Consider the following 25370-nt stretch of genomic DNA (forward strand, 5'->3'; position numbering starts at 1 on the left):
TAAGAACACCTCCCTCATAAAGTGGTTATAAAGATCCAGAGAGCTCATGGGCAGGAAAGGGCCTGGCATACAGATGGTGCCCAGGAAGTGCCCACAGGATCAAACTTCTTCTAAAGCGTTTCCTGTCTACGGCAGCCAGCACAGACCCCTCCTTCCCCCGCCCCAGCAGCAAATGTTACCATCGACTGTGTTTGCAGGTATCACTAGGGAGGCAAAGTTACTTTGGGAAAAGGGATAAATGGAGAATCCTCTTCGGTAAATTATGACTCCTACTGAAGGTCTGACACCTCTAATTTCTACCTGTCAGGAAAAAAATAACTATATACCAGTGGTCAGTTTGGTTTCCCTTTCTATACTCCATGAACCCACAGAGCAAGCCAGGTAGCGCTCCTGTCCTGTGGGGAGCAAGTGGTCCAGAGGACATGGATACGATGATTAGAGAAAACCCGTAGCCACTCCTAACGAAGCTTTGGAAATGAACAGTGCAGGCTGTTAGAATATACCTTGGGAGAGACTGGAGCGGGTCCCCAGCAGGACCCAATGGAGGTAGCCATCTCAGTGACGGGTGACATGAAAAGCTCTGCATCCGCTGACATGTTGTCACTGAGGCTCAGTGACTGTGTGCTGATGTGCTTTGAAGTCTGCCACTGCGACTTGTGATTGAAATACAGAGCCGGAGCCCAGGAGGAAGCAGGATGTGAATTGATGGCCTGAGGAATACAGGCTGGGAAGAAAGGAAAGAAGGGAGGGAGGGAGGGAGGATGCTGTCATATAAGGAGCATCAGCCTCGTCCAGGCACCGTGCTGGGCACACGTGGGCACGTGTCAGGGGTGTGCATGGGTTTGGAGAGGGGCCTCTCGGATGCCCAAATCCTGCTTGCCAATCAACCCCCGACTTCTCGGGTTCCTAAGGGAGCTATTCACGCAAGGGATGATGACAAATGGGAAACCAAAGAACCACTTTATCATGGCTGGGGCGACGGATGTGGACACACTTGGAAAGTTGAAAGCAGCATGCAGTGTAGTTCAGCCAGACAGCTGGTCCCAAGGTCTAGCTTTCGGGGTTCCCAGGGCAAATCCAGCCTGTCTTGGGACTCGCCTCCCCGGCACGATCTGGTTCAGGAGGGAAGTGCCTCTGGACCAGCTGAGGGCTGCCTGCATTCTGAACAGAGAGCCTGAATTCTTTCATCCAGACACTCTGACTAGCAAGCCCATTCCTCCAGAATGGACAGGGCCTTCACTGAAAGGTCAGCCTCAGGCAGCCTCTGAAGGGGCCTAGATGGTCGCAGCTCTGAGAGCAAGAGGGCAAGTAGAGAGAGATCGGGAAGGGAACCAACAGTTGTCGTGGCCCAACCAGGTGCCAGGGCCTTGGGATGCCCCGCCTCGTCTCCTCTTCACAACAGCCGTGTGGGCGGGTGTTATTATCTTCATTTAAGAGACCAGCAAATAGAGGCACCGAAGATTTAAGTAAGTGGTCCACAGCCATACTAGCTAGAAAAAGCAGCAGGGCCGGGATTTCAGTCCTGGTCTGTCCGAGGCCCAAATCATGCTCTTTTCAGCGCGCCTGCCCACCTTTGCAGACCACAGTGACTGTAATCAAGACTGCCTGTTTTATAGGTCAGGAAACTGAGGCTCAAGAAGGGGAAATAGTTTAATCAGAGCCATCTGCTTCTAAGTGGTAGAGCCAGGTTCAACTCAAGACTTGCCATCCTAAAGTCCCTCCTCCTCCCAGCCCTTTAGAGCCCTAACGAACCACATTACAGGAACCCACAGGATCTGACCTCAGCTCTTCCATTTTCAGCCTCCTCTCCCATGGTTCCCTGCCATTCACCCTTCGCTAGTTCCAGCTGTGGGGAGGGAGGGCCTTCCAGGCGGGGAACACAGCCCGGGCAAAGGCACAGAAGCCAGACAGGACAGGACGGGTCGGATCTGGCAGTGACGTGTCCTTTCCTGTCTTCTGCAGGAACTGCAAGCTCAGTAGCAGCAGCTTGTCCATGGCCGCCGTGGACATCCTCTACATTGACATCACGAGGAGATGGAACTCCATGACCGTGGACCAGCGGGATTCAGGTACCTGATGACTGGCCTCTGCCGTGTCCTGTGGGAGGACAGAGAGGGATGGGTGGTACATTATCTGTTTCTTCTTGTTAGGGGTCAAGGTGGGGGAAGGAGGAAGGTCATCCTATTGTTACCAAACCAAACTTGGGTCTGTTCGCCTGCGTGTGGTAAAGCCAACCTGCTGACTCGGAGTTGTGGTGAAGGAAAGGGCAGCATTTATTGCAGGGCCAAGCAAGGAGTCCAGGCAGCTCAGAAGGCCCGAGCTCCCCAGTGGCTTTCAGGGAAAGGTTTTTAAAAGCAGGGTGAGGGAGAGGTGTCACGGGGTGTGTGATCAGCTCGTGGACATTCTTCTGATTGGTTGGTGGTGAGGTCATTGGGAGTCAACATCATCAACCTTCTGGTTCCAGCCCGTCTGGGGTCTACGTGCTTGTGGGCAGCATGCAGTTAACTTCTTCCACCAGTCTCTGCAAAACAGCTCAAAGGCCGTGGCTCGGAATGTTATCTATAGCCCTTGAGGAGGACTTTGTTTAATGACTAAACTATTATTATTTTGTTTTGCTTGACTGTTTTCCTTTGTTTCTGCATTTTCTCACTTCTTTGATTAAATTTCTTCTTTGGAACTTGGGGAAGGCCTAGGAAGCTAAAGTTTTTCTACAAACAAAAAGCAGATGGAGGACGGGGTGGGGGGGGGGGTGGGGGGGGGTGGGGGGGCGGTGGAGGGTAGGGTCTGTCCCGGGAGGCTTGCTTACACTATCAGCTCTAGACCTCACTGGAGGGATGGAACTGAGTTTGAATTCAGGAGCACCGTCCTGACTTCTGCTCCCAAGGCTGTGCCCACCCAAATCCTAATTCCACTGCTGGAATCCTTTGCCTAAAGCTTTGATTCCATTTATGTTGGAAACAGTCACTTATTCGTTGGTAGGTTCATCCCTCGCCACACATTTCCAGGGCATAAGCGGGGCCAGGCCCCGGATAGACTGGAGTGAACAGCACTTGGTTCAGGCCCAGGAGGAACTGGCTCTAGAGTTGGGAGGCAGATGAGAACATAGCAGTAGCTAGTGTGATGCGTGCTAGGATGGAGGGAAGCACAGAGAGGCTGTCAGGAGGCTCAGCAGAGGAGTTCCTGAGCAAGGGGGGCCCAAGGAAGACTTCCTGCAGAAGCTGAGTGGGATCAGCTGAGGGACAGGGTGGCACACGCCCCCTCCTTCAGGGCTGTTTCCCTGGTCTAGGCAGAGACACACGTGAAAGGCTCAGGTCACCCCAAGTAGCCTGGAGGGTCTGCAGCAAGGAGGGAAAGGAGAAGAGGCAGAGACGGGGTTGCAGGAGCTGTCGAGGCCTTGAACGCCACGTGAAAGAGCTTGATCTTGACCCCCTAGATCACGTGGGGCCGGTGAAGGATTCGGTAAGAAGAATCCGCCCTCGGTGGATGAATTTCTGATCTTTTTCCTCCCAGAGGGGGTTTTTCTAAAAAGCCATAATAATAACCATACCTGACATTTGTTCAGCTCATCACAAAATTACAGCGGGCTCTCATGCATATTCCCTCATTAAACGTCTCTGCCGTGAACCAGTGCAGTAGGTATGAACGTTCACATTTCACAGCCGAGTAAACTGCATCTCAAGGGGGCCACCCTCCACTCGGCTGCCTCCTTGCAAAAAGGACACACAAAGAGGGGGCGCCTCAGGGAGCAGTTTTCTCCTGCGATAGGGTGGCGAGGACCTGAAATCGGGGGGGTTGGGAGACCCAGCTTAGAACTGACAATGCCACTTCCTACGATGTAAGCGCGAGAAGCCGTTTCACCTCGTCCTGCCCATTTCCTCCTCCGTAAAGGGCGCCAGCAGCACCAGCTGTCCAGGGTGCCCTGTGCCGGAGGGTCTGAAAGCCTGTGGGGCCCTCGTGGACAGTTCATCTTATCAGTGGGCTCCCCTTGGGGAGAATCCTGAGCAGGGTGCTCCCTGCCAGATCCTGCCCCGCACCCTGGCTCTGCCCTGGGCTCGAGCTCCCTGCCCACAGGGACCAGCAGCCCTTCCTGCAGCTGCCGGGACTCGGGCATCGTTTGCTAAGTGGTTTCACGTTTGATAATGAGGCTTCCAGCTGCCAGTCTTGGGTGTTTCCTACATGCTGAGCACACTGCCCGGCACTTGACACGGGCAGCATGGGCTAGAGTCCTCCCAGAGGTAGACACGATGATCTCTTTCATACGGAGAAGGAAATTGAGGCTCAGAGGCGCGGCTGGTGGGTAAGGCTTTAACACCAAGCTGCCACCCTCCCCTTCCGGTTGCTTCCTCCTGCTATTGGTCCCAGAGTAAGGTGACCACCCAGCTCCCTACGGCTCCCCTTTCTTAAATTCAAAAGCAAAACTCAGGGGCTCCTAATACTCACTGATTCGACGAGGCGAGAGCTCCTGTCACATCTCTGCCGTCGGAGCTGCCTTCCATCCTTCCCTGGCAACCAGGAGAGGCTGGAGATGGAACCTCTTAGAAGTAGGCAGATGAATTATCATCTCCAGGACGGAGGGCGCTCATGTGACAGTTGAGCCGCCTGCTTTCTGCTGACGCCTTCAGAAAGTGAAGACGTGTTTGCTCTGTGAGCCGAATGCGGGGCGTCGTTGCGGGAGCCTGTGGAGGGGGCCAGATGAGGGGGCAGGGGTGGCAGTGGAATTATTAAATATTGCAATTGATCAGGAATAGCAGCAGGAAGCTACTTATCATGTTTTATTGCTTCAAACTAGCATTGCCATCTGGCCCCATTGTTAATTCTGAGTAGCTTTTCATGTTTTGTTTCCCTCTTAAATTGCTCCCCAGCAGCGGAATCCACAGGGGCTGCCCACAGTACAGGCTCGGGTGAGGTTTTCTGGGGTCTGCAGCGTCTCTCTGTCTGCTGAGCAAGCTAAGGAGATGAGAAAAATACTTATTTTTAGAACACACAGATGCGCAAATCTGGGGCTGGGGTCTTCCAGGCCTTTCCGCCCTGCCTCAGCCCCTGAGTGTGTGGAATAACAGTCCTTAGTAGTAACTGCAATTTTGAGATCACCTCCGACGTACAAATATCACTGCTAATTCTCACACCAGACCTTCGAGGGGGGTGATCAGATCCCATCTTACAGAGCAGATTCTGAGGTTTCCAAGAGCAAAAGTGACTTGTCTGAAATCCCACAGCCAGTGAGTAGCAGAAGCTGGATTTGCACTCAAGCCTCCTACCTCCTGGCCCAGGACGCTGTCCCCAGTCCAGGGCCACGCCGAGCAGGGCTTGTTCATCTGAGTGATGCGGAGGGGATGGGGGCTCGTGAGGCAGGGAGGTGAAAGGTCAATTCACAGAGCACAAGGAAGGCAGAACTGGAGTGGGAGTTGGTGCCTCATCCACGCACCTGTCTCCCTTCCTCCTTGGAGCTTATACTCCTGTTCTCCTGTTTCCATCACTCCTGAAAGGAAATAATAGCGTCCAGGGTGGGGGGTCGTACAGGCAGTGAGGGCTGGGCATTAAAGCCAAGAATGAGAAGGCCGTCTGTGCCCGTGGGCGCAGGGGCCACTGCTGTCTTAGCTGGTGCAGGCCGGGGCCCAGATGCCTCCCGAGAAGCCTGCTCGAGCACCTCTGATTCTCAAGGAGAAGGAGTTTCTGAAGCCAGCCGCGTGCTCAGGACCAGTCAGGAAGCTACTGGATGTCAGAAGAAGTAAAGGCCTGGTCGGAGGTGTGGATCCATGTGAGCTGGGGCAGCTTTTCCTGCCCTAGAGCTGCTGTGGGGCTGGCAAGAAAGAAGTCAGAAGAGGGGCAGAACATGCGCTCTCAGTCTCAAAGGGCACGCACTCACTCGTTCATTCACTCATTCATTCATTCAACAGACGGGTAATGAATGTGTTACCAGGTATTGGGCCCTACTGGAATAAAAAGAAATTATTTTACAGACCCTATTCTCAAGGAAAAAAAAAATAATAGAGATTACGTACTGAACATTGACTGTGTGACAGAAATCAAAGATGCTTGTTATGAATTGCTTCATTTAAGTCTCATGCAGCCCTGTGAGATAAGGCTGGCTATTCCCATTTGACAGATGAGAAAGCTGAGGCTCAAAGGGGTGAACTTAAGCAAGCGTGTCAAGTCTTACAGTGGGGAGCCCGGGATCTGAACCAAGAACGGCCTGCCTTCAGAGCTCATCCTTGGCCCTTCCGTTACACCCAGCGTCTCCAGCCACACAAATGAAAAGCACGCGCAGTTGAAAGTTGTAAGGGGGGGGGGTGGTGGTGGTGGCCAGAGCTCCCATGGGGGAAGCAACAAAGGAGGGAGCCGTGCGGGTGGAGAGAGAGCGCAAGCAAAGCACTTAGCATGGTGGGCGACCCAGAAAAGGCGCTCGCTGCGCGTTCTGTATCCCTGGGGGCCTGGCACATCGACCAGAGCACGCAAAAGCATCTCCCCTGGCGCCCAGTGAATGTTCGGCGAGCAGACGAACGCCAGTATAAAAAATGTCCCCCATCCCCAAAGCAGGGCCTTCTGAGTGTGAGAACCATGGCTTATACTAGCGGTGGTCTATAGGGGTCTCCCTCTGCTTTCCTGTTGTCCAGTGTAAAATGGCAGCCCATTTGAATAAGACCATCACCCCGACCCAAACCCCAGTGTGCCCAAGTGCTGATGCACCTTTCCTTTCTGGAAGCCAGCCCAGACCTTCCTTCTGCCCTAATGAGACTTCGGTACCCACCAAGGGGGTTAACCAGATTCCCGATGCTCAAGGCCCTTATGAACCTTCATTTGACCTGCGTGAGGAGACCCTGCTATTGAAATGGAGAAGAAAAAGTGGTGTTTAAAAAGACTAGAGAGGAAAAAAAAAAAACAGTAAGAAGAAGCACACATATTATGAAATCTAAATCTCAGACCACCCTTTGAAATAGGCCCGTTATTGATTGCTTTTTTAAGTTGGACCTCAGGTGCACAGAACTGGGTTAATCATGATCCTTGGCTCGTGAGACACTCCATCCTGGTCCATGCATAGCCTGCTCTGTTCAGTTAGCTTTTTGAATTCGTTACTTTGAATAATGGAATAAGCATCCCCACACTCTCGTGACCCAAAGCAAAAGCTGGGACTCGACGATCACACGCGTTTAGCACATGGCCCTCCCCCAAACCCAGCCCATTTGCCACCTCTCTCCACCTGAGGAGCCCTCAGCTGCATCCCATGCCCATCGCTCTCTAAATAGACTGTCTTCCTCTCTTAAAATGCCAATGACTACTTAGGAGCTTGGTGGAATTTCGTAATATGCAGGCTCACACTCTGCAGCAGGCCAGTGTAATTGTCAATTGTCATTTAAAAAAAAAAAAAGATTTCAGTTTCCAATTCTAGAATTTCTAGCAGAGCACAGAAATCTAAAAAAAAATCTAAAAAAGAATTTCTAGCAGAGCACAGAAATCTGTTTGTGGTATCAGCAAACTTGGGGTGTAGTAGCCCTCTCATTGCCCAGAACCAAACGAAGAAACACGGTTGTCAGTGAAGAGGCAGTTATGTAAATTGCACTCATGAACACCTCCTTATCATTGAGACTTTGCTTTCTCCTCTTCCCAGAGTGGAATTCACTCCTCTGTGGCGAGAGACTAGGACAGCATCAAGATTAGGCAATAAAAGGCAGTATCGGGCTTCCCTGGTGGCGCAGTGGTTGAGAGTCCGCCTGCCGATGCAGGGGACACGGGTTCGTGCCCCGGTCCGCCATGGCCGCTGAGCCTGCGCGTCCGGAGCCTGTGTCCGCAACGGGAGGGAGAGGCCACAACAGTGAGAGGCCCGCGTACCGCAAAAAAAAAAAAAAAAAAAAAAAAAAGGCAGTATCACTGGCATCATCTGTGAGAGACAAACATTTCACTTGAAAAGGGAACACTTGAGCCCAGCATCTGGTGTCTGGTCCATCTAACCCACAACCGACAGCTCGGGGCTTCAGGACAGCTTTGCTCACTTCACAGCCAGATTTTTTCCTGTTTTAAAATATAAACTAGAGGTCCTCCCAGTAAGCAATGGAAACGTGATTGCAAAGCAAGAAAGAAAATGGACCAGAGAGTCTTTCCCACCCACGTGAGCACACACGCGACACCCATGTATGCGTGTTCGGCCCACACCTTGCTTGCAGAGGAAAAATCAGAGTGGCATAGTGTAATGTCTCCTATGTGCTGTAGGCTCTTCGACCAAAATGAGAAACATGTCTTCCACTGCTTGAAGAGCTCCTGAGCTACACGCCCGCCTTCGTGGGGCTGCCTCGGTTTGACTGGCAGTATAACCAAAGCCACGGGCTCTGGGATCAGACAAACCTGGCTTCAAATCTGAGACCGGTAAATTGCAAGCTGTGTCGTCTCCGCAGGTTATGTAACTTCCTCTGAGCCTCACATTCATCTTCTGAAAAGGGGAGATAATAACGGCGCCCACTTCATAAGAACATTGATACGGCTGAAATGGGACAAAGCAGAAAGTGCTCAGAGCAGGGTCTGAGTAGGAAATGCTCAGTAAGAAGGGGCTGCTTCTATTGATATCACCTGGCTCTGACTGCACCCCTCTCCCGGGACATGCTTCCTGGGCATCTACTCGTGCCAGGTGCTCTGCAGGTGCTGGGAACAGACAGGAAGAAACGCCTGCCTGGAGACACTCGCAGCCTGTGGGAGGGATGGGATGTGGTGGCAGCGGGCCTTCCCTCGGAGCCAACAGAGTGCCAGGGCCTCCCCTCCTTTCCCTCCAAGATGGCCCTCACCCACCTTTGGCCTGGCTGCCCCATCCTCACTGCCCTGCCCCTTTGTCCTACACAGCACTGTTGGAGGGTTGGCTGGGAAGCGGAACCCATGTGTCCAACTCAAGGAAAGTAGGGGTGGGGGGTGGATACTGTGAAGCTGGGGACCTTTAGCAAGAAATGCAGCACTCCAGCTTCAGGGCTGCCGGGCCTGGAGAGTCAGGGCCAGTTTCTCTCCACGTGTGCCACAGTCTCCAAAGACCAGCTGTCCCCTCTCCTCTGCACGTCCGCTCTCACACTGTGGGTGCTCCTGCCTTTGGCTGGCCGCGGCGGCCTCCAGCCCTCCTCCTGCATCACCTCTCAACCCAGAGTCCACCATCAGCCGCCTGCAGTCACTGGTCTCACGACTACAACTCCAGGGGAGCGAGTGAGAACCCTTCCCCCTGTGCAGCCACCCCTCCGGTCACTAGCCCCACGCTCACTCGTTCCAGCCAAGGTGGCCGGCCACTTCGGAGGACCTCCGTCGGGGCCACTTGCCTCTGTCCGAAGCCCTCACCCCTCACACACCCCTGCCCAGGCCCTCCTCGCAAGGCGCCGCCCTCAGGCTGGGCCAGCTCTCCCTTCCCACAGGCTCCAGCAGCATCCAGAGCCACTCCTCGGCAGCACCGATCCCAGTGCGAAGTGAACACTGTGGAATGAGCGTGTGGCATCCGCCCCTTGAGCTAGACTAACCTCCATGACGCCAAGCCGTTCCTGCCTTGACGAAGCCTAGCTCTGTGCCTGGCACATAGTAGGTGCTCAGCAAACGTGCGCGGGATGGACGAGGGACGGGACCCTGACGATCAGCTGACATCTGTGGGTGTCTGAGTCTCGTTACTGTCTCTCACCAAATTTCCTCAGTCGACTTATGCAAATCATCTGCCTCCTCTACTTTCCTCAGCTGGAATGAGCCCCAACTGAAATGTATGTGGTTAACAACGTACTGAAATATTTAAAAGTATTTTTACTTGGAAGGTTTAGCGAAGCCTCACTTATACATATACATGGATGGCCCCCTCCCTCCTCGGTACAGGAGGCGGGTTTCACGCGGTGCCTCGCACCGTGTCTGGCACGAGCGATGTTCTTCAGCCTTGAAATTATCTCAAAGTCAGATGGGCCTCCCTGGATGTGTGCCTACACGCTTACAAAATAGTCAGTGTCAGAATTATTTTTAATAAAAGCAAGCGAGCCAACAGAAATGCCAGCTCGCCCTTCCCGCGCAGACGCTTATCTGGGGCTGCTGCCGTGCAGGCTGCACCTTCTGTAATGAATGTCCCCTCGGGGAGTGTCGCCTGGAGACGTGTGATCACCGCCACAGCCCCTTCATTGGAGCGCCTGATCGTCACCTTCCTGTCCATCACCTCCAGGGCATGGGAACAGGATCTCCGCCGCTGTCTGGTCCTACGCCCCAAAAAAGAGACAAAAGGAAAAAAGTGAGATGAATTGTTTTATGCAGCTATTTCCTTTTCTTCATCCCAGATCTTGCAGGAACAGCGGCAGCAGGATGGAAGTTGTGGGAAAAGCATGAGCCATGAACCAGCGAGTCAGCCAGGCTGAGTCTGGTTCCTTGCACCTCCCATCTTGGAGCCCAGGGTCGGGGGTGGGGGCGCTTCAGCTCCAAGAGCCACAGTTTCCTTTAAAACGGGCCAGTGCCATCCACCTTGGGTTGTTGTCAGGCTTTAGTTAGTAAGTGTACCCCCGGCTCTCCTTTTACTTTGTTTTAACCACCATTCTCATTCTTGACACGTGTGCGTGCTTTCAGATTACAAAAGTCGTCCAGTCCACTTGTGCACTGAAAGCTCACACTCCCCCTGAGCGTGGTCTCGTTCCCACGACCCCACTCAGGGAGGAGGAAACCGAGGCTCAGAGTGGTAAAGAGGGGTCAGGGACAGAGCAGGAACCGGTCTCTAGCCTCCATCTTGTGCAGCCTCAGGAAGTGACGACACTGATGAGTAAAGATGGAAGGACTACTGCCAATCCCCAAATATCCCCAGGCTGAGGCATCCATAAGGTGGGCGGAGCTGTGTTTGGTAAGACCATCGGGGAGACGTGACCAATGACAGACGCATCCTCCGCAGCCCCTCCCCCCATCTGCTCCTCTACTACCAAGGAGGCAGGATACAGGGTCACACAGGCTCTACTGCTGCAAAGCTCTGCTCTTGACACTCCTCACAGCACCGCTATTTAGAGTTGAGGAAATGAGAATTAGACTGGTTGGGGGCACCTCGCTAGTAAACAGCAGTGCTTGGACAAGGACCCACGTCTCCTAACTAAATCTTCTCCAACATGCTGCCCCTTAATGTGACTGCTGGTGATTGACACAAATATGAGCTACATTTATGGATTTTTAAAAATTAATAGACAATTTTTTTGGAAAAGGTTTTTTTTAATAAATTTATTTATTTATTTATTTTGGGCTGTGTTGGGTCTTCACTGCTGCATGTGGGCTTTCTCTAGTTGTGGTGAGCGGGGCCTTCTCTTGTTGCAGAGCACAGGCTCTAGGTGCGCGGGCTGCAGTAGTTGTGGCACGTGGGCTCAGTAATTGTGGCTCGCGGACTCTAGAGCGCAGGCTCAGTAGTTGTGGCTCACGGGCTTACTTCTTCTGCAGCATGTGGGATCTTCCCGGACCAGGGCTCGAACCCATGTCCCCTGCATTAGCAGTGGATTCTTAACCACTGAGCCACCAGGGAAACCCCTTTGAAACAGTTTTAGATTTACAGAAAAATTGAGCAGATAGTACAGAGAATTCCCATATACTCCCCAAACACATACTCTTTCCTCTATAGTATGTTGCATTAGTATACATTTGTTAGTTAATAAACAAATATTAATATATTATTATTAATTAAAGTCCATAGTTTAAAGTTCACTCTGTGTTGTACATCCTATGTGTTTCGACAACTGCATAATGTAATGTATCCAGTACAGTACTATACTATACAGAATGTTCTCACTGCCCTAAAAATCCCCTGTGTCCCACCTATTCATCCTCTTCCACCCTGAATCCCTGGCATCCACTGATCTTTTTACTCTCTTCATAGTTTTGCTTTTTTCTGAATGTCATATCGTTGGAATCGTACAGTATGTAGCCTTTTCAGTACTGGCTTCTTTCACTCAGCAATGTGCATTTAAAGGTCCTCCATGTCTTTTTGTGGCTTGATAGCACATTTCTTTCTATCTGTGAGTAAAAGTCCATTGAACGGATATGCCATGGTTTGTTAATCCATTCACCTATTTAAGGACATTTTTGTTGCGTACAATTTTTGACAGTTATGAATAAAGCTGCTATAAACATTTGTGTGCAGTTTTTTTTTGTGGACATACGTTTTCAAAATGGGCAAATACCTAGGGATGTGATTGCTGGATCATATGGTAAGACTACGTTTAGCTTTTTAAGAAACTGCCAAACTGTCTTTCAAAATGGCTGTACCATTTCACATTCCCACCAGCAACGACTGAGAGTTCCTGTTGCTCCACATCCTTGACAACACTTAGTATTGTCAGTTTTTTAAATTTAGCCATTGTAGTAGGTGTGTAGTGGTATACCATATTGTTTTAATTTGCAATTTCCTAAAGACATACGATGTCGAGCATCTTTTCATATGCTTATTTGCCATTTGTATATCTTCTTTGATGAGATGTCCAGATCTTTGCCCACTTTTTTTTCTTATTGTTGAGTTTTAAGAGTTCTTTGTATATTTTGGATACAGGTCTTTTATCAAGTATGTCTGTTGCAAATATTTTCTCACAGTTTATGTGGCTTATCTTTTCATTCTCTTAACAGTGTCTGTACAGAGCAAAAATTTTTAATTTTAATAAGGTCTAACATCAATTTTTTCTTTCAGGGATTTTGCTTTTGGTGTTGTGTCTAAAACTTCGTAGCCAAATCCAAGGTCCCCTAGATTTTCTCCTGTTATCTTCTAAAACTTGTATAGTTTTGCATTTTACATTTATGTCCATGATCCATTTTGAGTTAATTTTTGTGAAAGGTGCAAGGTCTGTGTCTAGATTCTTTTTTTTTTTCTTTTAAATATGGATGTCCACTTGTTCCAACACCATTTGTTGAAAAGACTGTCCTTTCTCCATTGAATTTCCTTTGTTCCTTTGTCAAAGATCAGTTGATTATATTCGTGTGAGTCTATTTCTGGGCTCTGTATTCTGTTCCATTGATCTAGTTGTCTGTTCTTTCACCAATACCGTGTTGTTTTGATTACTGTAACTATAGTAAGTTTTGAAGTTGGGTAGTGTCAGTCCTCTATGTTCTTCTTCTTTAGGATTGTGTTGGCTATTCTGGTCTTTTGCCTTTCCCATATAAATTTTAGAATCAGCTGGTCAAATATTCACCAAATAACTTGCTGGGATTTTAATTTGGATTGTGTTGAATCTATAGATTGAGTTGGGAAGAACTACCATCTAAACAATATTGAGTCTTCCTGTCCATGAACATGAAATATCTCTCCATTTATTTAGATCTTTTATTTTTGTCATTCAGGTTTCTTAGTTTTCTTCATATGTATCTTCCATATGTTCCATTAGATTTATACCTAAGTATTTTATTTTATTTTACTTTACTTGGGTGCTAATATAAATGGTGTTGTGTTTTTAATTTAAAATTCCAAGTGTTCATTGCTGGAATATAGGAAAGCAGTTGACTATTATATAATAACCTTGTACCCTACAATGTCCCTATAATCACTTAGTTCCAGAAGTTTGTCAATTTATTGGGATTTTCTACATTGACAGCCGTGTCATTTGAGAATAAAGGCAGTTTTATTTCTACCTTTCCAATCTTTTGGTATACCTTTTCTTTTCTCTTCTTGTCTTGTTTTGTCTTGTCTTATTGAATTAACTAAGACTCCCAGTGCAATGTTGAACAGGAGTGGTGAGAGGGGACATCCTTGTCCTTTTCCCAATATTAGGTGGAAAGCACCTATTTTCTTAGCATTAAATATGAAGTTAGCTGTAGGGTTTTTGTGGCTATTCTTCATCAAATGGACAAAGTTCCCCTCTAGCTTGCTAGCTTGCATAGAGTTTTAGGGGGTGTTTTTTTTTCTTTTTTATCATGAATGAATGTTGGATTTTGTCAAATGCCTTTCCTGCACCTATTGACATGATCATATGATTTTTCTTCTTTAGCCTGTTGATGTGATAGATTACATCAAGTGATTTTTGAATGTTGAGGCAGCCTTGCGTATCTGGAATAAATCTCATTGGTTGTGGTGAATAATTCTTCTTATACATTATTGGATTCCACTTGCTAATATTTTGTTGAGGATTTTTGCATCTATGTTTATGAGAGATATTGGTCCGTAGTTTTACCTTTCTAGTAATACCGTTATCTAGTATTGGGGTAATGTTGACCTCATAAAATGAGTTAGAACATACTCCCTCTGCTTCTGTATTCTGTAAGAGATTGTAGAGAATTGATATCATTTCTTTCTAAATGTTTAGTAGAATTTATCAGTGAAACCATCAGGGCCTAGTGTTTACTTTTTTAGAAGGTTATTAATTTAATTTCTTTAATAGATACAAGCCTGTTCAGATTAACTGTTTCTCTTTGTGTGAGTTTTGTTGAATTGTGTCTTTCAAGAAATTGGTCCAGGACTTCCCTGGTGGCACAGTGGTTAAGAATCCACCTGCCAATGCAGGGGACACGGGTTCGAGCCCTGGTCTGGGAAGATCCCACATGCCGCGGAGCAACCAAGCCCGTGCGCCACAACTACCGAGCCTGTGCTCTAGAGCCCGCAAGCCACAACTACTGAGCCCACATGCCTAGAGCCCATGCTCCCCAAGGAGAGAAGCCACCGCAATGAGAAGCCCATGCACCACAACAAAGAGCAGCCCCCACTCGCCACAACTTAGAGAAAGCCCACGCGCAGCAATGAAGACCCAACACAGCCAAAAGTTAATTAATTAATTAATTTTTAAAAAAGAGAAATTGAAAAAAAATTTAAAAATAAAAAAAGAGAAATTGGTCCATTTCATCTAAGTTATCAAATTTGTGGACACAAAATTATTCATAATATTCCTTTATTATCCCTTTAAATTCTATGGGATCTGTAGTGATAACCCTCTTTCATTTCTGATATTAGTAATTTTAATTACTAATTAGTAGTCTAGTAATCTTCTCTCTTTTTTTCTTGCTTAGCCTGGCTAGAGGTTTATCAGTTTCATTGATCTTTTTATAGAACCAGCTTTTGGCTTAATTGATTTTCTTTATTGCTTTCCTGTTTTTAATTTCATTGATTTGTGCTCTAGTTTTTGTTATTTCTTTTCTTCTGCTTACTCTGGATTTAATTTGCTCTTCTTTTTCTAGTTTCCTAAGATGGGAGTTTAGATAATTGATTTAAGACCTTTCATTTTGTTTAATATATGCATTCAAGGCTCTAAATGTCCCTCTAAACACTACTTTCATTGCCTCCCGCAAAATTCAGTAAGTTCTATTTTCATTTTCACTTAGTTAAAAATATTTTTAAATTTCTCTTGAGACTTATTTTTTGACCCATGTATTGTTTAGACATGTGCTATTTAATCTCCAAATATGTGGAGAATTTTCAGCTGTCTTTCTGTTATTGATCTTTAATTTCATTGTGATATGAGAGCATACTTTGTATGATTTCTATTCTTTTAAATTTGTTAGGTTATGTTTTATGGCTGAGAATATAGTCTATCTTGGTAAATGTTCTGTGTGAACTGAAAATAATGTGTACTCTGCTCTTGTTGAATAAGGTATTTTATACATGTCAATTAGATCCAGTTGATTGATGGTGCTGTTCAGTTAAACTATATATATCCTTACCAATTTTCTGCCTGCTGGATCTGTCAATTACTGATAGAGGGGTGTTGAAATCTCCAACTATAATAGTGGATTTGTCTGTTTCCCCTTGCAGTTCTATCTGTTTTACCTCACATATTTTGACACTCTGTTTTTAGCTACATACATGATAAGGATTGTTGTCTTCTTGGAGAATTGACCCCTTTATCATTAAATAATGCCCATCTTTATCCCTGATAGTTTTCTTTGTTCTGCAGTCTGCGTTGTCTGAAATTAATATAGCTACTCCAGCTTTTTTTTTTTTAGTTAGTGTTAGCATGATATATCTTTCTCCATCTCTTTACTTTTTATCTATGCCTTTACATTTAAAGAGGGTTTCTTGTAAACAACATTTAGTTGGATTTTGCTTTTTTAAATCCACTCTAACAATCTCTGTCTTTTAATTAATATATTTAAACCATTCACATTTAAAGTGATTATTGCTATAGCTGGATTACTATTTACCATGTTAGTAACTGCTTTCCATTTATTTCCCTTGTTCTTTGTTTCTTTTTTATCTTCCCCTCTTTTTCTGCCTTCTCTGGTTTTAATTGAGCATTTTATAAGATTTCATTTTCTCTCTTAATATATCAGTTATACTTCTTCTTTAAAAATCAGTGGTTAGGGCTTCCCTGGTGGCGCAGTGGTTGAGTCCGCCTGCCGATGCACGGGACACGGGTTCGTGCCTCGGTCCGGGAAAATCCCACATGCCACAGAGCAGCTAGACCCGTGAGCCATGGCCGCTGAGCCTGTGCGTCCGGAGCCTGTGCTCTGCAACGGGAGAGGCCGCAACAGTGGGAGGCCCACGTACTGCAAAAAGAAAAAATCAGTGGTTGTCCTAGAGTTTGCAGTGTACTTTTTTTGCTAATAAACCCATTTTCAAATAGTGCTATACAACTTCCCTTCTGCAAGTTCCTTCTGCAACTTCTGCAAGTTCCCTATACAACTTGCAGAGAGTGCAAGTTCCTTGTAAAAGAGTACTCCCAATTCCTCCCCCCTTCCCTAATAACTGTGCTGTTACTCATTTTACTTATTCCTAAGCTATAATCACCCAACACATTGTTGCTATTATTACTTTGAACAGTTATCTGTTAGATCAGTTAAGAATAAGAAAAATAAAAAAGATTTATTTTACCTTCATTTATTCCTTTTCTGATGCTCTTCTTTTCTTTATGTAGATCTGAGTTTCTGACCTAGATCATTTTCTTTCTCTCTGAAGAGCTTCTTTGAACATTGCTTGCAAGGCAAGTCTATGGACAACAAATTCCTTCAGTTTTTGTTTGAGAAAGTATTTCTCCTTCACCTTTGAAGGATAATTTCTCTGGATACAGAATTCTAGGTTTACGGGATTTTTCTTTCAACGTTTAAGATATTTCACTCCTCTCTCTTCTTGCATGGTTTCTGATGAGATGCTGATGTAATTTTTTTCTTATTCCTCTATAGGTAAGGTGTTTTTCCCCTCTGGCATCTGTCAAGGTTTTCTCTGTCTCTGGTTTTCTACAGTTTGAATATGATATGTATAGGTGTTAATTTTTTGGTATTTCTCCTGCTTGTCATTCTCTGAGCTTCTTGGATCTGTGGTTTGGATGTCTCATTAATTTTGGAAAATTCTCAGCCATTATTACTTCAAGTATCTCTTCTGTTCCTTTCTTTTTGCTCCTTCTGGTATTCCCATTGTATTTCAAGCCTTTTGTATTGTCCCACCGTTCCAAGACATTCTCCTTTACTTTATTCTTTTTTAAAAAATTCAATTTATTTATACTAAAAAACAAAAACAGTTCACCCATTTCTCCCCCACCAACCCGCCCACCTTTGGCAACCACCAATTTGTTCTCTGTTATCTATGAACTTGGGTTGGTTTTTTTAATTTGTTTTTTGTTTTAGATTCCATCTGTAAGAGAGATGCACAGTATTTGTCTTTCTCTGTTCTGTCGTATTTCACTTAGCATAATGCCCTTGAGCTCCATCCATGTTGTTGCAAATGGTACAATTTCATTCTCTTTTATTGCTGAATAATAGTCATATTACAATGTCTTTATCCAGTCATCCATCAGGGGACACTTAGGTTGTGTCCATATCTCGGCTATTGTAAAGAATGCTGTAATGACCATGGGAGTGCATGTATCTTTTCAAGTTAATGTTTTCATTTTCTTCAGATAAATACCCAGAAGTGGAACTGCTGGATCATATTATAGTTCTATTTTTAATCTTTTATGGAGCCTCCATACTGTTTTCCACAATAGCTGCACCATTTTACATTCCCACCAACAGGGCACAAGGATTCCCTTTTCTCCATATTCTTGCCAACACTCATTATTTCTTATCTATTTGACAATAGCCATTCTAATAGGCATGAGGTGCTGTCTCATTGTGGTTTTGATTTGCATTTCCCTGATGATTAATGATGTTGCACATCTTTTCGGATACCTGTTGGCTTCTTTGGACAAATGTCTATTCAGATCTTCTGCCCATTTTTAAATCAGATTGTTTGGAATTTTTTGCCATTGAGTTGTATGAGTTCTTTATATGTTTTGAATATTAGCCCCTTACCAGATATATAATTTGAAGTTATCTTCTCCCATTCAGTAGGTTGCCTTTCCATTTTGTTGGTGGTAGGAAACTTTTTAATTTGATGTTCATTTCTGCTTTTGGTGTCAGATTAAAAAGCTATAGCCAAGACCCATATCAAGGAGCTTACTGCCTATGTTTTCTTCTAGGAGTTTAATGGTTTCAGGTCTTAGTTTCGAGTCTTTAGTTCATTTTGAGTTAATTTTTGTGTATGGTGTTAGATGGTGGTCCAGTTTCATTCTTTTGCATGTGGCTGTCCAATTTTCCCAACACCATTTCTTGAAGAAACTGTCCTTTCCCCATTGTATATTCTCTACTCTTTTGTTGTAAATTAATTGACCATATATGCATGGGTTTATTTCTGGACTCCCTCTTCTGTTCCATTGATCTATGTGTCTGTTTTTATCCCAACACCATAGGGTTTTCACTACTATAGCTTTGTAATATAGTTTGAAATCAGGAAGTGTGATGCCCACAGCTTTGTTCTTCTTTCTCAAGATTGCTTTGGCTATTTAGAGTCTTTTTTGGTTCCATACAAATTTTAGGATTGTTTGTTCTATTTCTGTGGAAAATGTCATCGGAATTTTGATACAGATTGCATTGAATCTGTATATTGCTTTGAATAGTATGGACATTTTAACAATATTAATTATTCCAATCCATGAGTACAGAATATTTTTGCATTCATTTGTCTTCAATTTCTTTCATTGATACCTTACAGTTTTCAACATACAGATCTTTCAACTCCTTGGTTAAATTTATTCCTGAGTATTTTATTCTTTTTGATGCAATTGTAAATGGGATTGTTTTCTTAATTTCTCTTTCTGATAGTTTGTTATTAGTATATAGAAAGCAACAGATTGTTGTGTATTGATTTTGTATCCTGTAACTTAACTGAATTCGTTTATTAGTCGTAGCAGTTTTTTGATGGAGTCTTTAGGGTTTTCCATATATAATTTCATATCATCTGCAAATAGTGACAATCTTACTTTTTCCTTTCCAATTTTGATTCCTTTTGTTTCTTTTTCTTGCCTAATTGCTCTGGATAGGACTTCCAATACTATGTTGAATTAAATTGGTAAGAGTGGACATCTTTGTCTTGCTCCTGGCCTTAGAGAAAAAGCTTTCAGCTTCTCACCATTGAGTATGATGTTAGCTGAGGGCTTGTCATATATGACCTTTATTCTGTTGAGGTATCTTCTCTCTATACCTGATTTGTTGAGAGTTTCTTGTATCATAAATGGATGTTGCACTTTGTCAGATGCTTTTTCTGCATCTATTGAGATAATCATATGATTTTTATCCTTCATTTTATTAATGTGGTATACAACATTGACTGATTTGCAGTTGGTGAGCCATCCTTTGTATCCCTGGAATAAATCTCACTTGATCATAGTGTATGATCCTTTTAATGTATTGTTGAATTCAGTTTGCTAATATTTTGTTGAGGATTTTTACATCTATGTTCATCAGGGGTATTGGCCTATACTTTTTTTTTCTTGTGTCATCCTTGTCTGATTTTGGTATCAGGATAATGCTGGCCTCATAAAATGAGTTTGGAAGAGTTCCCTCATCTCCTGTTTTTTGGAAGAGTTTGAGAAGGTGTTAGCTCTCCCTGAATGTTTGATAGAATTTGCCTGTGAAGCCATCTGGTCCTGGACTTTTGTTTGTTGGAAGGTTTTTGATTACTGATTCAGTCTCCCTACTAGTAATTGGTCTGTTCAGATTATCTATTTCATCTTGACTAAGTCTTGGTAGGTTGTTTGTTTCTATGAATTTATCCATTTCTTCTAGGTTGTCCAAAGACACTGTTCCTGGACATTCAGGTTTTTTTCGTTGTTTTATTTTATTTTATTTATTTGTTTATTTATTTATTTTTGGCTGTATGGGGTCCTCGTTGCTGTGTGCGGGCTTTCTCTAGTTGTGGTGGGTGGGGGCTACTCTTCATTGCAGTGCGTGGGCTTCTCATTGTAGTGGCTTCTCTTGCTGCAGAGCACAGGCTCTAGGCATGCGGGCTTCAGTAGTTGTGGCACACGGGCTCTAGTTGTGGCTCGTGGGCTTTAGAGCACAGGCTCAGTAGTTGTGGAGCACAGGCTTTGTTGCTCCGTGGCATGTGGGATCTTCCCAGACCAGGGCTTGAACCCGTGTGCCCTGCATTGGCAGGCAGATTCTTAACCACTGTGCCACAAGAGAAGTCCCTCAGGTTTGTTTTTCTTTTTTCATTCATTTTTCTCTTCTCATTTCAGTTTGGTGCTGAAAGCTCGACCTCTGTGCACTGGTGCTGAACCAAATCTTGGAGACAGAGTTTTGGATGAAGTAGAAAAGAATAGCTTTATTGTTTTGCCAGGCAAAGGGAGATACAGTGGGCTTTTGCCCTGAAAAACTGTGTGTCCCAACCCCCGGGGAATTTGGTGAGGAGTTTTATAGCAATAGTTCAAGGGCAGCATTGCTGATAAGGATCTGTGTGTGTGCAGGGCCTGTATTCCTTTAATCTGGCCTCAGGTGGTCTCCTGATCCTCTCGGAAGAAAACTTCATCAAATAGTTAGCATCTTCCATTTGGTGGGGGTTTTAGTTCTGCAGAAGAGCTTAAATATATTTTTATGTGTATCCCTTGAGGCAGAATGAGGACCCTGCCCCAAGGCTACACTATTGTTTCCTCGCTGCTCCTCCCTTGTCTCTGCATCCCTTCCCTTCCCTGATTAACAACTGTTTGAATCTGCCCTTTGGGACTCAGGGAAGGTCATGGAGTCTATTCCCTACAAACAAGAAACGGGACAGAAATGCTTCCATGCCCAGGAGCCCCACAGGGTCCTGCTCAGTTTCAAGTTTGTGACATTTCTATTGACATATCTTCAGGCTCACTGCTTCTTTCCTTAGCTATGTCTAGTCTATTTCTGAGCCCATTGAGAGCTTTCTTCATTTCGGTGCTGGTGTTTTTAATTTCTAGCATTTGCTTTTGATTCTTTCTTAGAGTATCCATCTCTCTCCTTACGTTGCCCATCTGTTCTTGAATGTTGCCTACTTTTTCCATCAGAGCCCTTAATGTATTAATCATCATTATTTTTAATTCTCTGTCAGATAATTCCAACATCTGTTTCATATCTGAGTCTGATTTTGATGCTTACTTTGTCTCTTCAGACCATGGTTTTTTCTCATCTTTTAGCAGCTGTTGTAATTTTGGGTTGAAAGCTGGACATGATATATCAGGTACTAAGAACTGAGGCAATCGGGCTTTAAGCGTGAGGTTTTATGTTAACCTGGCTGGGAGCTGGGCTGTATTTAATGTTTGCTGCAGCTGTAGGTACCAGAGGCTTCAGTTTCCTTGGTTTTATTTTCAACCCCCAATTGTCTTTGGGTTTCCTTAAACAATCCTTCTTAAATTGTTTTGCACCTCTCGGTTGTATCCACTGTTGTAATGTTGGAGCCCTGTTGATGTGGTGGTAATTTGCTGGGGAGAGAAAGCATTTGATAATCTTATGGTTAAATTTCAGTTTCTCAGTGGGCTTGAGTACTTGGACTGTGATGTTCAGAAGTGTTTCTTAGCCTTTTTTTTTTTCTTTCCTTATGTGAGAAAGAAGGAAGAGAGAGCCTGGAGTTGTCTTTCCAGGAAAAGAGAGGCTGGAGTTGTCTAATTGCCCTTCCCTCAGGTCAGATAAGCCTCTGGTAAAGCACTTCCCCTTGAGGGCAGGCCTTTGTTATGGAGAACACTCTGGGCATATTTCAAAATGATTACCTTCCCCTCATCCCTGCCTGAAGCAAGAGGGATTTTTCTCCTATAGTCACCTTAAGAACCTGGTTGGGTTCTGGAGGTAAAGTGTGGGGGACCCCCTAAAACTGAGCCCCCAGGAATTTCTAACTCTCAATCTAGTCCATAGTCAGCCTCCAGCAATTCTTGAATCACCAATTAAGTGTTCCTACCAGTTACTGGCTCTAGCAACTTCTGCTCCCAGTAAGCTGATCTCAGCTGTGATTCTCCATATTCACTTGTCTGTCCAGTTTTTAGGGTGACAGTTTGCCCTGTGACCTTATTTCTCTGACGGATGTCAGAAAAAACATCGATTTCCAGTTTGCTCATCTTTTTTTCTTATTGTGAGGATGGGAGTGATGACTTCCAAGCTCTTTATGTGTCAGAGCTGAAACTGGAAGTCCTCTTCACGCATTTGCACTTTTCACACCAACCTGGTTACAGGGAAGAGAGATGAAGCTCAGAGAAGTTAAGTAATGTGCCCAGGGTCACCCAGCTGATGGCTGGTAGAGCCAAAATTCTGTCTTCAGACTCCAGTGGTCTTTGAGAAACTGTACCAATGACAAGCATTCCAGAGGTATTTACCATACAGGCCCTTTCAGAGATTTTCCATGGAATTCCTGGGGAAATCTGGGCTTAATCATTTAACCTGAGAGCGAAGTGACAACCTCAGGAGCCACTTAATCAGTTCTCTGTCTCTAAGCAAGAAAAGTAACCCAAGACGAAACCTTATCCAGCCCAGAGTCTATCATCTCTCGCTCAGTATTCACTGGTAGCATCCTTTAAGGTGTGCTCATCTTACTGGCGTGGAATCATAGCCTTTAAAACTAGAGAGGGCTTAGAGATCATCTATTCAACCCCCTTGCTTTACAGATGAGGAACACTGAGACCCTGAACTTGCTGCTGTCCATTGGCTTTCTACCTCCTCACTTTGCTCCCTTTCTTAGGTCTCTCTAGGAGTAATTTAGACACATTTCTTTTTGAAATAGTCAGTGCACAGTCACATGATAAAACCTGCACTCTGCTCCATCCTTTGCCCCATGGGAGAGGGGAGAAGGCAGATACCATGCCCTCGGGCTGCTCTGCATCTCACCGCCAGACTTAGGAGACTTCTAGTGGTCAGGCATCCTTGACCGCCATCAGTCTTCCCTGAGGTCTGGATAGACCAGTGGTTCTCAACTGGAGGTGATCCCCCCCCCCCCCCGCTTTCCCCTGGGGACATTTGGGCATGCCTGGAGACGTTTTTTGTTGTCACAACTGGGGAAGGAAAGAGGGATGTTGCTATTGGCGTCTAGTGGGTAGAGGTCAGGGATGCTTTAAACATCCTGTAATGCATAGGACACTCCCCGCTCCGCCAACATAGAATTTTCTGGCCCCAAATCTGAAAAGCGTCAAGGTTGAGAAACCCCGAGGTGGAGTGTGCCGGCTCAGAATCTCCACAGTAGCTCTCTGTGTGCTTGAAATGGCCAATTTTCCCTGCGGCTTTCCTAAAAGACAGCTCCTGGGGCGGTGGAAGCACTTACCCGAGCCCCACCACGGTCATATGATGTAGCTGCCAATCAACTCAGGGTGAGGGATAGCAGCCTCTTGGGAAAGGTGCGCTCCCGAAGTGTTCGCTGAGACCTTACATGACTGAGGTGCTTTCTTCTTGGTAGCAGGTGGTTGTCTCCGCCCACACTTCCCCGCTGATCACGGCTGGAGGAGGAGCAAGCCTTATATAAGCTCAGCCTCACGCAGCCTTCTGTCATTTTGGCACTCCAGGGCCTGGGGAACCCCCTCCCTCCTGAAGTCTCAAGGGAACGTGGTTCTGTTCTGAACAGGCCTGGCAGGGATGCTTGCCACCTGCAGGATAAAATCTGAGCTCTTTAGCCTGTGAGATGGGCCCGGCCAACCTCCTCTCCATCCTCTGCAACCCCGGCCCCCCATGCCAGACCCGCTCTACTCCCACACACCCTGTGCAGCAGCTGCACACGCTACTCCGCATGGACCAGACCAACGTGCTTCCTTCCGTGCTTACCTCCCTGCCTGTAACCCCCTTCCCTGACTGCCTGGGCAATGCCCACATGCAAGACCCTCCCTCATGAAGCTTCCAGGCCCCTCGCCCTGCCAGTCACACTCTCTTCTGTGTTGTTGGTTCTAGGCACACCCCCCAGCAGGTCTTACCTTACTGGATTATACGTGTTTGTGTCTGTCTGTGTCCCCTTCCCACCTGCCCCTGGGGATGCTGATGCCCGTGCCTGATTCATATCTGGGGCCCAGGGCTTAGCACAGTGAAACCTTGGTGAACGAATGAGTGAGTGAATGAATGAATGAGGGCTTGGATGGAATGTCACCGCTTCTTATTCTCAGAGTGGCCACTTCCAAGACCCCTAATGATCCCCTGTTGACCGCCTGGTTACCTAAAACACAGGGCACGTGACCTCAGCTCTACCTCTTCTGCCATGGATGCTGTATGATCTTGAACAAGTCACTTGCCATCTATACTAGGTACACCCAGGGTAACCAGCTGCAACACTGCAGCGTGTCCTAGGCATGGTCTCAAGAAGAGGAGGTGATAGAATCCTAACCAAGTTCAGGACTCTCCCTAATTCTCCATTTGCGGTGGCCCCAACTGGCCCCCAAACGGCACCGTTCCCAAGCGTGAGTACAGTGACAGAGATATTTTCGTGCACTAATAAAATTACCTTCTCTAAAGAAGGCAATTTGCATGTTAATGTTTTGGGTAATTCTGTGCAGCTCCAGTGCCCTCAGGGCTGCAATTTCTCTCTGACAAAGTGACAAAAATAAACTCCCACATAAAAGAGCATTTCTCTTCTCTCTCATTTGTGCTCTAAAGTGACATTCTTAATATAAGTCAAGTTGAAACCCACTTCTCTGTCTTTTTTTTGACACTCATCTGCCTCCCGTCACCTCTCCAAGTGACAGGCCGGCTTCTCAGAGCTCCTCAGAGGGGCCTCCTCTTGAGGACAGGCACCCCACCCCCACCCCCAAGGCTCCTGACTCTGGACTTCTAGAAGGTACAGCCAGTTAACTGGAGGGCAAGGATGGGGAGCAGGGAAGAGGGCTGCATTTGGTGGGGGAGTTAGGGCAGCCTAACTTCCCCCAAATTGCCTATTTTCTGGAAACAAAAAAACAACTACAATGGGATGAAGATTCTGAGCCTTTGCCCTCCAGGGCAGCAGACTGTTTATCTGCCAGGGATGGCCTCTCTGATTACCTAAAGATAATAAAGAAAGAAGCTCTTGGGAATTGCCTGGTGGTCCAGTGGTTAGGACTCAGCACTTTCACTGCTGTGGCCCGGGTTCAATCCCCGGTGGGGGAACTAAGATCCCACAAGGTGCAAGGTGCGGCCAAAAAAAGGAAAGAGAGAGAGAGAGAGAGAGAGAGAGAGAGAGAAAGGAAGGAAGGGAGGGAGGGAGGGAAGGAGGGAGGGAGGGAGGAGGAAGGGAGGGAGGG

General features: G+C 46.0%; 1 protein-coding gene across 2 annotated transcripts in view; it reads left to right on the top strand.

Moving 5' to 3' along the window:
• TTLL11 (tubulin tyrosine ligase like 11) overlaps positions 1 to 25370 on the top strand; it is a gene marked incomplete at its 3' end in the record, with an annotated part of 247285 nt that overhangs the window by 209692 nt on the left and 12223 nt on the right. For both annotated transcript variants that reach the window (XM_082843642.1, XM_082843641.1), the window contains one exon: positions 1963 to 2069. In XM_082843642.1, coding sequence (XP_082699768.1) covers positions 1963 to 2069 — 107 coding nt within the window. The remainder of the gene's footprint in view (positions 1 to 1962; positions 2070 to 25370) is intronic.

The sequence above is a fragment of the Leucopleurus acutus genome (genome assembly GCF_964270905.1).
Source record: "Leucopleurus acutus genome assembly, chromosome: 7".
In the NCBI taxonomy this organism is placed as follows: Eukaryota; Metazoa; Chordata; class Mammalia; order Artiodactyla; family Delphinidae; genus Leucopleurus; species Leucopleurus acutus.